The 14,099-nt window shown below is 39.3% G+C and overlaps 1 protein-coding gene across 1 annotated transcript; it reads right to left on the reverse strand.

Annotated features, from left to right (window-relative positions):
• Window positions 1-621: 621 nt before the first annotated feature.
• Window positions 622-11,320, reverse strand: LOC117456353 (ER degradation-enhancing alpha-mannosidase-like protein 3). The gene is made up of 21 exons (XM_034096203.2): window positions 11,028-11,320; window positions 10,470-10,907; window positions 10,287-10,332; window positions 9,056-9,156; window positions 8,030-8,069; window positions 7,775-7,887; window positions 7,385-7,538; window positions 7,038-7,172; window positions 6,752-6,857; window positions 6,255-6,352; window positions 5,999-6,124; window positions 5,814-5,897; window positions 5,251-5,334; window positions 5,030-5,154; window positions 4,737-4,902; window positions 4,327-4,484; window positions 4,148-4,235; window positions 3,834-4,007; window positions 3,513-3,678; window positions 3,188-3,379; window positions 622-2,781 (listed from the first exon to the last, which is right to left on the reverse strand). Exons 2-21 carry the CDS (start codon window positions 10,562-10,564, stop codon window positions 2,528-2,530), a joined length of 2,505 nt encoding a protein of 834 aa, XP_033952094.1. The 5' UTR covers window positions 10,565-10,907; window positions 11,028-11,320; the 3' UTR covers window positions 622-2,527.
• Window positions 11,321-14,099: the final 2,779 nt, after the last annotated feature.

The following is a 14,099-nucleotide window of genomic DNA, read 5'->3' on the forward strand; positions in this document are numbered from 1 at the left end:
AACAAACACATCATGGTTGATTTAATCCTATTGCTTTCCATTCTGCCTATTAACTCCATTATTATTTTACAAACACTGGCTTGAATGGGGAATGGCATCTCGTGACAGTTTGTTCGCTCTGAGCTGAAACACAAAACCACAATTAAAAGAAAAGAAAACCTAACACCAAACTGGACTTCCATATGTGGAATAAATCTAATGAATCAACATTAAAAACTACTAGTATAAATGTTTGAAAAATAACATGGATGATTTACCATGTGGGAAATATATTTCCTTTAATTTCAATGTAATTACACGCCCACCAGGAGCTTCATACACTCAGAACTATAAATATAATTTCACTTTACCATTCAAATAATATTGGCTTGTGTTTAAATCTTGAACACATTTATTGGGACTGTGTTGTCTCACCCATGGGTGATTCTGAACAAAGCTGAAACTAAAACCATATTTTGTTGAAGCAGCACACAGTGAAATAGTAACATGCTTTAAAGTCAGCTTCAACAAATTGACTGTGGAAGTTCCAGATTTTATTATTTTAGTAGAAAGAAAAATTCCTGAGCTGATACTCACTGCTGCGGATAAATGCAGTTATGTAAATGTGCGATGAAGAAAAAAAAGAGGTAAAATGTTTTTTAATTGTATTAATGAGACTGCCTCAGCTCATAGTCAGAAAGTAAATACAGAGAAGAAACCAGAAACAGAAACTGTGTCACGCCTCTCTTTTGGCACTTAGATTTTCAGCCACTGTTTAACAGAAACTTAGACAGCTGGAAATAAATTTTTTTTAAAAAGAATCCTCTGCTTCTTGTCCATACTCCGTTTCTCTCTCTGAGCTGTAACACACACAGTCCTGAGGTATATGGGTTGGCAAAAGCCTTATAGAGGCAAACAAAATTAAAATACAATAAAGATAAAACAATCATGTTGAATTAAGACTTTACATTAATTCAGCAGCATTTAAGAACAGGTCCACTGTATAACAAAATAAATCATAAACTCACATTTGATGTACCACAAAACACACAAATCATGCAACAAATTATTAGTGAGAATAAAGTGAATATGAACAAAGTGATTAAAGAGTTTTTATGTATGGAAGTGATTACACATATCAATGCCCAGATAATGGTTTAGTTTTAGAAAGACAACACTGTATTTATCAAAACAATGTAAATGAACAAAGTGGCCTTTCCAGGTCGTATGTTACCGACTGATGCAAAAACCTTTCTGTACTTCAGCCAACTCAATGGAATATAAACTAAATATTAAAACAATGTGAGTAACCCTGTAGAGTTTTCCTTACATTTTAAGGTGGCCAAACACATCTAATCATTGCACAATGTAAATGAGACGATGTATGACTGCAACTATTACTTATTGCAACACACACAAACTAATGAATCTGCTTAGACAATCGTACCCGTGTTTCAAAGTGCATAGACCAACCTGTGTGACTTAGCAACAGTAACACTGACTTCAGCTGTAAGAAAACAGCTTTGGTAATGTTTGCAAGATGGCATGATCAATTACAATTTAATAATGAGTGCAGTTATTTGTATTTGGGGAAGTAAAGGACAACATCTGCAAAATCCAAACCTAATTTCTTAATAATAATAATAATAATTATGAATTAAATGATGGTCAATCTTACAACATTTGTATTCTTGTTTCCTTGCATGAAGTAAGGGTTTCCTCTGCATACACACATACACACACACACACACACACACACACACACACACACACACACACACACACACACACACACACACACACACACACACACACACACACACACACACACACACACACACACACACACACACACACACACACACACACACACACACACACACACACACACACACACACACACACACATTTCTTCAATAGGTCAACCTGGCAAATTGCTTTCACTCTTTAAATTCCCTGAAGTTGCTTACAAGTACAAAATAAAAAATAAACGTCCCAAATTGGCCCCAGTTCATCTCCTTCATCTATCATTGTATTATTGAGCATCTACGGCAGCTAACACCACCTAGTGGCCAGGTAATACACTGAATATTTAACAGTAGTTATCGAAGTGAAAAGGTGCACTACAAAACAAGTACTGCATTGCATAAAAAAAACCTAGCTAAGTACATTTTGGCCTTATCTATATTTCCCTCTAAGCTGAAGTAATTCTACTCAATTATTTACGTGTCATTAGCATCACAACCACCATGTACTGTATGTGCCTACAATAGCAACACTACAGGCATCCTAACCTACAGCTTTTGGCCTTAAATGACCGAGTTTAGTCTCATTTCATCCCTCATTCCAGAGAGATCTGCACCACGTTGTCTCTCTGTCTGATAAACCATATTTAGGTTTCAAAGTCACGACAGGAAGAGAAGATGGCCGTCACACTGCTTTACTCTCCTCTGTAAACATGCAGGCGGGGGCAGTTCGGGCTCTGTGTAGGGCAGTGAGGGGCTCTGAGAAACTGACGAGAGATCAGTGTTAGGCAACTGCTTCTGGATCAGCAGTGGTCAGGAGCGCTGTTTGAGTTGGTGTTTTGAGAGGAATCTGCTGAATATGGTTCAGTTCTGTCCTCCTCTGTGGCTTCTGTGCAGAATTGTTTGTGTTGTGCTTCTTGCTCCACTTCCTTAAGAATCATCCCATCTTTCTCCAAGACAAACTCCAGGGTGGGCCCTCTGGCTGCTCCGTCCTCCAGCTCCCCCTCCTCTGCCAGGCGGAGTTTGATGTTCATGCCGGCAGGTTTTTCTGTCTTACCTGCACAATGAGGGCCAATGATATGCAAAATTAGAACAAGACCACCGATAGGAATTCAGATTTGATGTAATTGTGTTAGCTGGGATAGCAGTGCTCCTTCTTAATCTTGTTAAAGTAGGAAAGTATACATTTTTAATTCTTTAATCTTCCTCCCATCCTTCTCACTAGAGTTCAAACCCGGGAAAATATATCAGAACTATTGACCTTTTCCATGAAAACATATAAAAATGGCTAACCAGAACTAGTTCAGACCTATAGATTGACTACTAGAAATGGCGATATTTGGCCTTAATAGCTATTAAGACTCATATAGGTTTTTGCATATTTCTCCTTGTTGCATGAAGTGTTGCTTTAAGAATGACCAATGTATTTGGACTGTTATAATATCTGTCTCCATGCTCCTCACCATGTCCCAGCTGCCTCTCTTTGGGCAGCAGCAGCACATCCACATTGTGATTTTCCTTCAGAGCGGATGTGAGCACGGCCCCCTCCTGGCTGAAGAGGAAGACTAAAGGCAGGGTGAGATCTTCAGTGGAGTCGCCGTCTCCAACCATTTGGAAGAGGGGCGTATCCTGACTGTTGCTTCCCTCACGGTGGTCTGAGGAAAAATAAGAAGGGAGCAATTTCAACGATGGTGTCTTTTTGAAGACCAAGTCAGTATTTGATAGCCACTATTACCTTTGAGGTGGATTTATGTGGAATATATGTGGTAATCTGGTATTTGTCCTCACCTATAAAGATGACTCCTATGGCTCCTGCATCCTGCAGATGACGAGCCTTCACAGCGAACATGCAGTGCCCACGCAGCGCCACGGCAATATGCCCTTTAAGCTGCGCTGCATTATCTACTGGCACACATGCAGTGTAGGGGGAGGCTTTCGCTATGCTGCCCTTCACCTGAGGAAAAAGAGTATGTTATTGCATGTTATTTGTAGTTTTTTTTTAAGTTACATCTCTGTCTCTTTGGCTGCAGGGCAGTAAGTGGTTTGTATTTTTGATCTTGCTTGCCATTTTCCCTTTTATATATCTTATTATAGTGACTAGAAGCTCACCCCGTGCTCCTGCTTGGTTAGGTCCATCCCAAACTTGGCAGGTCCTGCTGTGATGACTGTCCTACCCAGAAATGGGGGGGATATGAGCTGAACAACATGGGGCACCACCTCCTCTTCCTCCGGTGCTTGGCTCACCTCTGCTACAAGTTTGACCAGGTAAACGCCTTTATGGTCCTGAAAGGGATTCATATTTAGAAACTCTCTCAAGGAAATTCTGTGTTTTCTTATAATGCCAAGAATATGTTTTCCTTTCATAACATAACGTTTGTGAGGTCTGTAAGAAATACCATTCGAACACTGTCTCCTCCCATTACCTCATTAAGCGGGGTGAGAGAAATGCCCATGCTTTTCAAGAACTCTACTGGTTCCATCCCATTGTCATGGAACGGGAGATCAATTTCCCTGTAAAGTAAAAACACACATAAGTTAACACTCAAAGTAATCAAGGTAAAAAACGTTTTCACTGAGGATTTCACTTTAAAAAGTCCCACACCTGACAGGTACAGGGTGGACGGCTCGTCCCACCCCGGTGAGGTACTTGTAGCTGTCCCGGATGGTTTTAGCAAACGAGGGGTTGTTGGGGAATAACGTCTCCATGCTGGGGCAGGAGTGTGTGAACAGGTCTTCTTCTTGGGGAAGAGGAACAGTCTCCTGAGGAACAGGACCGACAGCTGCTCAGTTCACAGTAGTTGTCAACAATAAACAGTATTGCTTAGGATAATAAATAAAAACTACTATTCAATTACTTGTGACATTAACTCCTATAATAACTGATTCATACACAGTTAAAATGTCCTCGTCATGATTGAATCTACTAGCAGCTTGTATAAATTAGATATTTAGAATTTAAAATAGCTATATGAGGTGTATTTGTTAGTGTTAATATAACTAGATAATTCTCACAGTGTGGTTGCGTTGATAGGGGGGCTTTGTGATGGAGAGAGACACTGGGAGTAGGTGGGCCTCGGTGGTGAAAATGTAGTCGTCGATATCGATCGGCAGCTGGCTCTTCTCCGAAAACAGCAGGTACAGGTATTTAAACATCTCAGCCAGGAAGAAGGAGTCCATCCTACACATCAGAAAACATATGATGTTATTGCATGTTCATAACAGATGTTTTGAGTTTCCATAACAACAGCTAACACCAAACTAAAGTTGCTATTACATATGAAGCATGTGTAATGGCATTTGTTTACCTGTCTTCATGCATCCCAGTGCGGACATCTTGCACGGCAGCAAACCCGCAAGGCACCCTGGCGTAGGCGTTTAGCTTCTCCACGATGGACTGTCCCACTCTGAGGTAGTAGGGGTCGCCAGTGGCCTGCAGACATTTAAATATTAGTGTATATAGTGCCAAAGTGTAGTAGTTTCATCCACTTAAACGTAATTTAAGTTGTTTATGGCACTGCCCTGTCACCTTATAGAGGTAGTAGGTGCTTTCTGCAAACTCTGGTCTCAGAAGGTGTTGGCCCCAATGAACTCTGAACTCTGAGGTGAATGCCTGCAAGAGATTAAGCAGAGAAAGCAAAAGTGAAACAGGCTTCTTCTAAGAAGGTACAGATTTCATACAATAGGACAAAGAAGATAAGCTACAATACATTTCCATTCGATATTTTGTAATCTGTTGTTATATCATGATGACATATAAACTATATCTTAGAGTGCTAAAAATGTGATATACATTTTTAGAAGTCGAGTTTTTTTTATATTAAAATGTAAGGTTTTTTCATATCTATACTTACATTAGGTAATTGCAGGCAGTGTTGAAATGAGAAGGAATGTTTAAAGGCAATATATGTCATGTCATATCATGTTTAAGTACCTTAAATTGTCCGATTCAACTCAATAGAAAGCCAATAGCAGACATTCCCATCTGGTTACTGTTCTTAGCTCTTGTTGTGTTCAGTTTAATACATAGTTACCTTTATAGTATACCTACTATATGCCGTTAATTAAGCAAAAAGCGCAGAGATCCTTTACCTCTGGAAGGAACTTGTGTTGTTTGGTCACTTGGTAAAGCATTTCATGAGTCTCAATAGCTGGTTTCAGATCCCCTCTCAAAACCTGTGTGAAAAATGAATGTCACTCCAGAGACACGTGTGCAGTTCTACGGACCCCTTCTGTGATTCAATGGTGGTAAATGTGATTAATGGAGGATCTCTGACCTGTAAGCCGGGGAAGAAAGCCAGGAGAGAGTCCATCCAGCTGCGCACACTCACAGTGGGGTTGTGCATGTGGACGTTGAGCAGCAGGGGGGGCTGACTGATGTACTTCATAATGGCACTGTAGTGCTGTTACAGACAAACATCATGAAACATATATTAGCACCAACAAAATGGCCAATTATGTGTCAGCAATACAGCAGGCGCCAAAGGCCTGGGTATAGATTTCTATGTGGGTGTACAGTGATGGAGGACTTACAATGTTAAACCTCTCCAGGAAGACATTGTCTCCCAGAAGAATGTAGGCCTTCATCAGATATTCATAGTACGAGTCGATACCAGCACCGACTCCGCTTTCTGCAAACACACAAGAGAAATGATTATGGTTCACTTAAAGAGCAGTGGAATAGGTTTATGTTTTTATTTTATTCATCACTAACTTTGTTAATATGCACATTTCTGGTTTGACACATTGACTTCAAACATTAGAAAAGGATTGGATATCAACAGGTTTTTAGGCATGTACCACAACGCTATCCTTTTCAAAATGAGAATAAAGAGACATGCTATGTTTACTACCAGCTGTATGTAACCCTGAATATAAGTGAAATATTCCTCTTCATTAGGCATGTAAACAAAAAGAAAGTAGGAATTGTGATGTTTTGAAATTAGGGCAAAATCCAAAATATTTTGTGGATGTAAAAGTAGTTAAAGTTCTAGTTTTCATTTCTTGTCTAAAGGAAATGATTGCCTCACCCCTCCGGACCCATTCTTCATTGTGGATATTGATAACAGTCCCCACTAGGTCACTTCCCTTCTGTCTCCTCTGCCAGAGGACATCCAGAGCCTTCCTCGCATGTTCCTGTGAAACAATAAGAAGCACCACATGTTTAAAATGCGTATGGTAAAAACAGTTCAATCATTCATATTTTAATCCATCCTCAACGACTATACTTTATTCTTTTGTCTCAGTTATTTCAACAAAAAGGGCGTGTTACACAATAATACAAAACATCTCTATAGAGGCAGAGTGAGATAATACCTCAAACACAGACTCCCCTGACAGCCTGCTGAGAGCAGCAAACTCCAGGATCATTGTTCCAGCACACGCTGTGCAGGTGTCCGATTCTGTGCCTGTGCGTGAAAGGGGGTTCAGGACTCCATACCGCAGATTCACCTGGAAAACCAGAAAATAAAACATTAATCTCGTCACTTTTAGTAGAACACTTTTGTTGACTCGAAGCTCTTGAAAAAAAAAACAGCTACCAACTAAATAATTTAAGTTTAATAATAAACCATTATGCAAATCAGTTAATCTGTGGTGCACTGATTGCAATGAACTACATCTAGAATAAGACTTGTGATATTTAACAGTATCATCAGATATACCTTAGGGTAAGGTAGGCCACTTGTGGTGTTAAAGGCAGGCAGTAATCGATGGCCCAGCTCTTTGGCCATGTGTAGAAGCTCATCGCGGTACCACTGCATCCTCTCCCCGCGCTGCTGTAGGAGGTCGGCCATCACGTGGCCTCCCAAAAGCCCTCTGGGGAGAATTACATGAAACAAGGAAATGAAGGTTTTCCTTTTAAAATTGCATTGAAGAGTTTGGGGTGAATAGGTTGAAATATGATATACAGCACAACATTTCTGACCAGTAATAGTGATATGGGATGTAATTATACATCAGGAATAATTATCCAAAACATTCTGCTTCACTCAGATGTTGTAAAGACTAATCTAAGAAGTGGATGTAGACAGTTAAAAAGACATGTTTCATACCCTAAAACTCTGATGTTGGTCTCAAACACAGACACCACCACATCGTTGTCCAGCCGCACATCCGTCACAACCTTCCTCACTGCATCCTCAAACTCATCCAGCTTGTTTAACACCTGCTTACACACAGACAGGAACAGATGCAACTCATGATAAGGAAGAAAAAAAGTCTGAAAACAAAAGCATGGCGAGAAATAAGACTCCAAAACTCAATGAAATCCAACTACTTTGATGTTTTTAGCAAGAGGGAGTACTCACCACCAGGGTATCCAGGGTGTCTATCAGTGTGAGAGAAAACCTGCGGAAAAGAAGGAAGACATGTTGTGATGGGAGTCAGCACGGGGGTGTCCCACTTTGCCACTAAATTAGCCTAATTTTAACTAATAAATGCCAAACATGTTGAATAAGCTGTGAAATTATATTATGCAGCTTGGCTTGAGCATGAATGGAAGTATTCCACTGCAAGTCCATGACTTATTGCCATCCTGTAAATGTATTTGACTGAAATTAGCATCTTATTCATGCGTTCCTGAGAAACTGGGGCATATAGTCCAAGTTGAATTAAGTCTGTCTGAAACAGCATGGTATTACTAAATTAAATTAGTCATTTTCTTCTTTAAAAAAGTTAAATACTGTTTTAGGATGAGAAGAAATTACATAAATGTCACATTTTGTGTGGAATCTATATTCCATTTACCCATTTGCTCCCATGCTAACTTATTTTGGACTTCATATCCAGTCATTTATCACCAAATAAATAACCTGCATCAATTATTTGTTTAAATAATATGTTCTTTTTAATGTATAAATAATAATATTTCAGAATGCAGAGCAACAGATCAATTTCATGTTTTTTGTTATCGTATAAAAGTAAAGTAACGGGAAACACAAACATCTCCACTTGACTTTGATCAAATCTTTACATTTGGATGTCCTACAATTAAAATAGGAATGTGGATTCAAAATTGCTGAAACTCCTGAGGCGTATTTTTCTTTTTAGAATCTATCGCTTTCTTTAACATTCTCAGTGGTGAGTGAATCTTGAAAGAAGGCAAAGGGCTGGACAGATATATATTAACTTGAAACAAGCACAAATATTTGGGTAGTTTTACAATCAGCAAGGAGATTAAAAAGAAACTGTGGCACATAAGAGATGGCTCTAAAGAGATATGGCATTCCAGATAGTTAGAGTACATAATAAACTTTAGTGGATAGATTTGTCCTAAAACTGATTGATTAAAAAGAACATGGCTTGTTAGCTTGAGGAAATGTAACCCAACTTACTTCCCCAAAGAGTCGTCTATATCCCCTCTGTTGGGCTCCTGGCCCCGGACTCTCCCCCGGCAGCTCAAAGGCATCAACTCGTCTGCTGGATAAGCATTTTTCTGCAACACAAACAACAAAAACTGCCTTCAACTTCATCAAGCAGCCAACAGTAAGGTGTCATTAGGAAAAGATGGCTGGAGTGTTGCAAATTCTTTAAGAAGTTTCCCCCTGGCAACTTGAAGCTAAACAAAACAGCTGGGTCACTATTGATACATTATTATAATAATAATAATAATAATAATAATAATAATAATACATTTTATTTCTATAGCGCTTTTCTTGAACCCAAAGACGCTTTGGGAGGGAGGGTAAACAAACAAAACAAAGCCAAAGCCAAAAAGAAACAAAACAAAACAGAAAAGCAGTCAGGAGGAAGTTGATTGAGAGGGGGGGGGGGCTTATGGATACAGAGTTTAAGAGGTGTGTTTTGAGGCGGGACTGGAACAGGGTGAGGGACTCAGACAGAGGTATTTGGGGAGGGAGTTCCAGTTATTATGTATTTATTTCAACAAGGAACATGCATACAAATACAATAATCTCAGAAAAGAGAAGAATTATGCCAGATATGATCTAATAGTTAAAATATAATATTACAATACAGTTATAATTGAAAAACTCAGATTATAGTGTAATTAATGTTGGCATGACTGGTTGCTTAATATCTTAATTTTTGTTAAAGTCAGGTTTTTTTTCACTCATCGTTTGCCCTAAATTTGACTGGCTACTGAATTGAGCTTTCCAATCATTGAGATTGAGGGTCAACATGCAGCCTATAGGGAGCATATTCTCTATATCTTATTCTGCTTGAACTTTGAACCACTTGATGGGTCTAGCCAACCCTGACCCAATCATCTCTGGCTGCCATTGCTTTCTTTCTGTAGGGAAGATCCTGACTAGGACCCGAGGAAGACAACTGTGTAATCCCTGACACAAAACTGAATCAGAATGTTCTGACACTGCAGCTGCAACATAATCCTGCATGTTGGCTTTCTTCACAATCTCACAAAATCCGATCCAACTGCGTTGTCAGCCCCTGATTCAAGCTTTCCTAAACTGAATGACCTTAATCGAACCCCGACGCATATTACTCTCACACAATAAAGTAGTGCTTTTCTATAAATGTTTTCTTTATTCAAGCTTTTTATAACTTCCCTTTAACAGTAATACAATGATTCGATCCAAGTCTTACCATGTAACTCCCATAAGCGTGATCAAACATTTCGACAATCTGGTCCCTGCAAAAAGAAATAGGGACAACATCATGGAATGAAAATGGCACGAACACTAATTTTTCACAATATAGAAGAGACTTTCAAAGCCACTCACTCACAGAAAGATCTAAACAGGGTTATACATGTCTGTATGTCCTCACCTGATGACAGTCTTCTCCTCTAGTGTCATGATCTGGCTGTCTTGACATTTCACCCAGCCAAGAAGACTGGTGATCAGTAGAGTTTTCAGCAACATCCCAGCAGAGTTTATTGCCTGTAAACCTCGTGTAATCGTGTTCCAGATTCAGCTTCAATATGGACAAACAAACTGCTGTCCTTTGTCCACCGCCCACACAAAGTCAAACAGTCCAGCAGTCCTCCTTCAAAGCCCCGATCATCCTCATTCAGGTAGAGAGTAGGCTGTAGAGATCTGGCTAACGTCTGGCTGACGTTAGCTATCTCCCAGCCGCATTTCCATATGTCCCCGTTGTTTTTTTTTCTGTAGTTGATCCAGTATTGTAACGATCACCACATGCCCTCAGTGCACTTCAACTGACCGTTTCCATGTAAACAATGGAGGCAGCTAGCTACAGCTCAGCCTTAAGGACAAGAAAACATAACCGTTCACAAAACACTGGCTTGTTAGTCCAAACAGGGCTGGCGGGAAACTTTTTGTTAAATCAAGAAATGTAAACATTTCAAATTAGGAACATATTTACCAAATTGATAGTGAGAGTGTGTAGCTAACGCCTGCTATCCATCACAGTGCTGGGAGGATCCCTGTTGCTAGCCAGCTACCTAGTTGCTAACTAGTTCACCGTTAACAGAGCTAGCTAGTAAGCTAACAAGCATAAAAGCTAAATAAATAAAGATGGCTAAACATGAGCCTTTTCTAAAGTCAAATGGCTCACTTGCATTGCAAACTGACTGTCATAGAGTTACATGGTCGTTGACACGTCGTCCGGATAGGAACCTGACGTCGGGTACCGAGCTGTCAAAGGACGGCAGGCTGTTGGCTGCCCCCCGGCTGCGGGTCTGTCAGCTGGGGGTAACTGTGCCCTGAGTTTAGAATCTCAGGCAAGCTTCACTACCACGTATGCTTTTGCTGTTTACGAAGTCTAGCTTTCAGCTGATGCCCCTCGTAAAGTAGTTATATAAACATGCTTATAGACGCTTTAGATTAGTTTGAGGTGAATGGTTTCAGCCTGACATTTTAAAGGACATCGTATTTATACATCCATGGTCCAGACAGGGAAGAAAGTCCCCTTGCAGGTTGAACTGAGGGCATCATTACCAAAATACAAACAGGACAGATGTGTGAGTAAACCACCAGTAATTTACTGATCAGTAGTATATTTTTAAGGTCCAATCATGGTCCTATTGAAATCTAATACTTTATTTATCCCACAATGAATTGCCTAAAGACGGCCATAATAAGCTGCTTTCAAGCTGTATTAAACTTTGCACAAATCCAGTCATGGCGAAAATTGGGTCGTGGCGTATACAGTCTATGGTCGTGGCACAATTGCACAAGAGCGCCCCCTACATCTTACTCTATAGTTTGCCACAAGATGTCGCAGTTGCCCCTCACCTCAGTTTGTCACTTCCATACCTCACCTGCATTATATGCATTTATATGTTTCTGATCAGTGATAATAATTTGACTCTGCCTGCCATATTGTGTAGTACGCAGGAGTGTGTGTTTATACGTTTGCTGAGACTAAAAGAGCCATTAATGAGGTGATTATTGTGCACAAGTAAAAGAAATAGTAAATGTATTTGGCTTTACACGCATGATATATGTGTGCCAAAGCACAATTAAGATTATAAAACACTGATTGAAATAATAAAATTAAAAAACTATATTAGTTATTAGTATAAGATTTACAATAACACACGTAAATCATATATTAATCAAGTTTGTATTGGTATTTAAACATGATTAACTTTAACAATGCAAGACAAACAAAAACAAGAGTAAACATGTTGGTAGAGATAATACAAGATATTATAGAAAACGAAATATAATCTACTGATACAATAAAAGTTAAACAGTGATCAAGTTATGGTCTATATAGTAGCCTATTGATAGTAAACTATAGTAGCATAATTGATACAAACATATGTCAACCTTCTGGGTCTTTAATGACATCCACTTAAACACAGGCAGTGGCAGAACTTCAGTGTTAGTATTATTAGATCTCAGTGCTGCGTTTGACACTGTTGACCACAGCATATTACTAGACCGACTGGAAAACTGGGTGGGACTTTCGGAAACAGTTCTAAATTGGTTTGAATCCTACTTAAAGGACAGAAACAACTTTGTTTCTATAGGTAAATACACATCTGAGTTGACAAATATGACATGTGGGGTTCCTCAAGGCTCCATCTTGGGGCCTCTTCTCTTTAACATCTACATGCTATAATGAAGAACAACAAAATAAGTTACCATAGCTATGCAGATGACACACAAATTTACGTAACAATTTCACCAGGACACTATGCTCCAATTCAAACACTGAGTAAGTGCATTGAACAAATCAATGACTGGATGTGTCAGAACTTTCTCCAATTAAACAAAGATAAAACTGAGGTAATGGTTTTTGGAGCCAAGTCAGAACGTATAAAAGTTAGCGCTGAGCTTCAGTGTGCAATGTTCAAACCAACAGATAAAGCCAGAAATCTAGGTGTAGTCATGGACTCTGACCTGAGTTTCAACAGTCACATTAAAACAGTTACTAAATCAGCCTACTATCACCTAAAGAATATATCTAGGATTAAAAGACTAATGTCACAGCAGGATTTGGAAAAACGTGTCCATGCCTTTATCTTCAGTAGACTCGACTACTGCAATGGTGTCTTCACAGGTCTCACTAAAAAGTCTATTAGGAAGCTGCAGCTGATTCAGAACGCCGCTGCTCGAGTCCTCACTAACACTAAGAAAGTGGATCACATCACTCCTGTTCTGAAGTCTTTACACTGGCTTCCTGTGTGTCAAAGAATAGATTTCAAAATATTGCTGCTGATTTATAAAGCACTGAATGGTTTAGGCCCAAAATACATTACTGACCTCCTGCTAAATTATGAACCATCCAGATCTCTCAGGTCTTCAGGGACTGGCCAGCTTTCTATCCCCAGAGTCAGAACTAAACATGGTAAAGCAGCGTTCAGTTATTATGCTCCAAATATTTGGAACAAACTCCCAGAAACCTGCAGGTCCGCTGCAACTCTTACTACTTTTAAATCCAGGCTGAAGACTTTTCTTTTTGTCGTTGCTTTTAATTGAACTATTCATATCTTAAACTACACTGTAACTTTTATCCATGTATTTTTTCTTGTAATGTTTATTTTATTAGCTTTTCTTTTTTAATGCTTAATGTCTTTCATTTTTTGTAAAGCACTTTGAATTGCCTTGTGTTGAAAAGTGCTATATAAATAAACTTGCCTTGCCTTGCCTTGCCATCTGCAGTTATATGACATTAAGAGATAAGGTCGATTGTAAACGTTTATTTCTATTTCTTAATTTCCTTCCTCCTTCTGACTCATGTCCTCATCCATGCCTTGAGCAAACATGACTTTAGAACTGTCAGTAGTGCGTGTTGGGTCACTCCTGAAATCAAATGGCTTCTGTTCAATACTGATCAGAGGACACTGTTTCTTTTAGTGAAGTGTCGAGATTGTTGAGCAAGAGTCAAGTTACAGAGAAACGCTAACATCCTGCTTACATCCCGCATTCTGTATTACACAAACCACGGTGTGTAAAAGTGAGGAGGAGTTGTGAAAAACATCAT

Source organism: Pseudochaenichthys georgianus, chromosome 12, assembly GCF_902827115.2.
Source record: "Pseudochaenichthys georgianus chromosome 12, fPseGeo1.2, whole genome shotgun sequence".
Taxonomy (NCBI): domain Eukaryota; kingdom Metazoa; phylum Chordata; class Actinopteri; order Perciformes; family Channichthyidae; genus Pseudochaenichthys; species Pseudochaenichthys georgianus.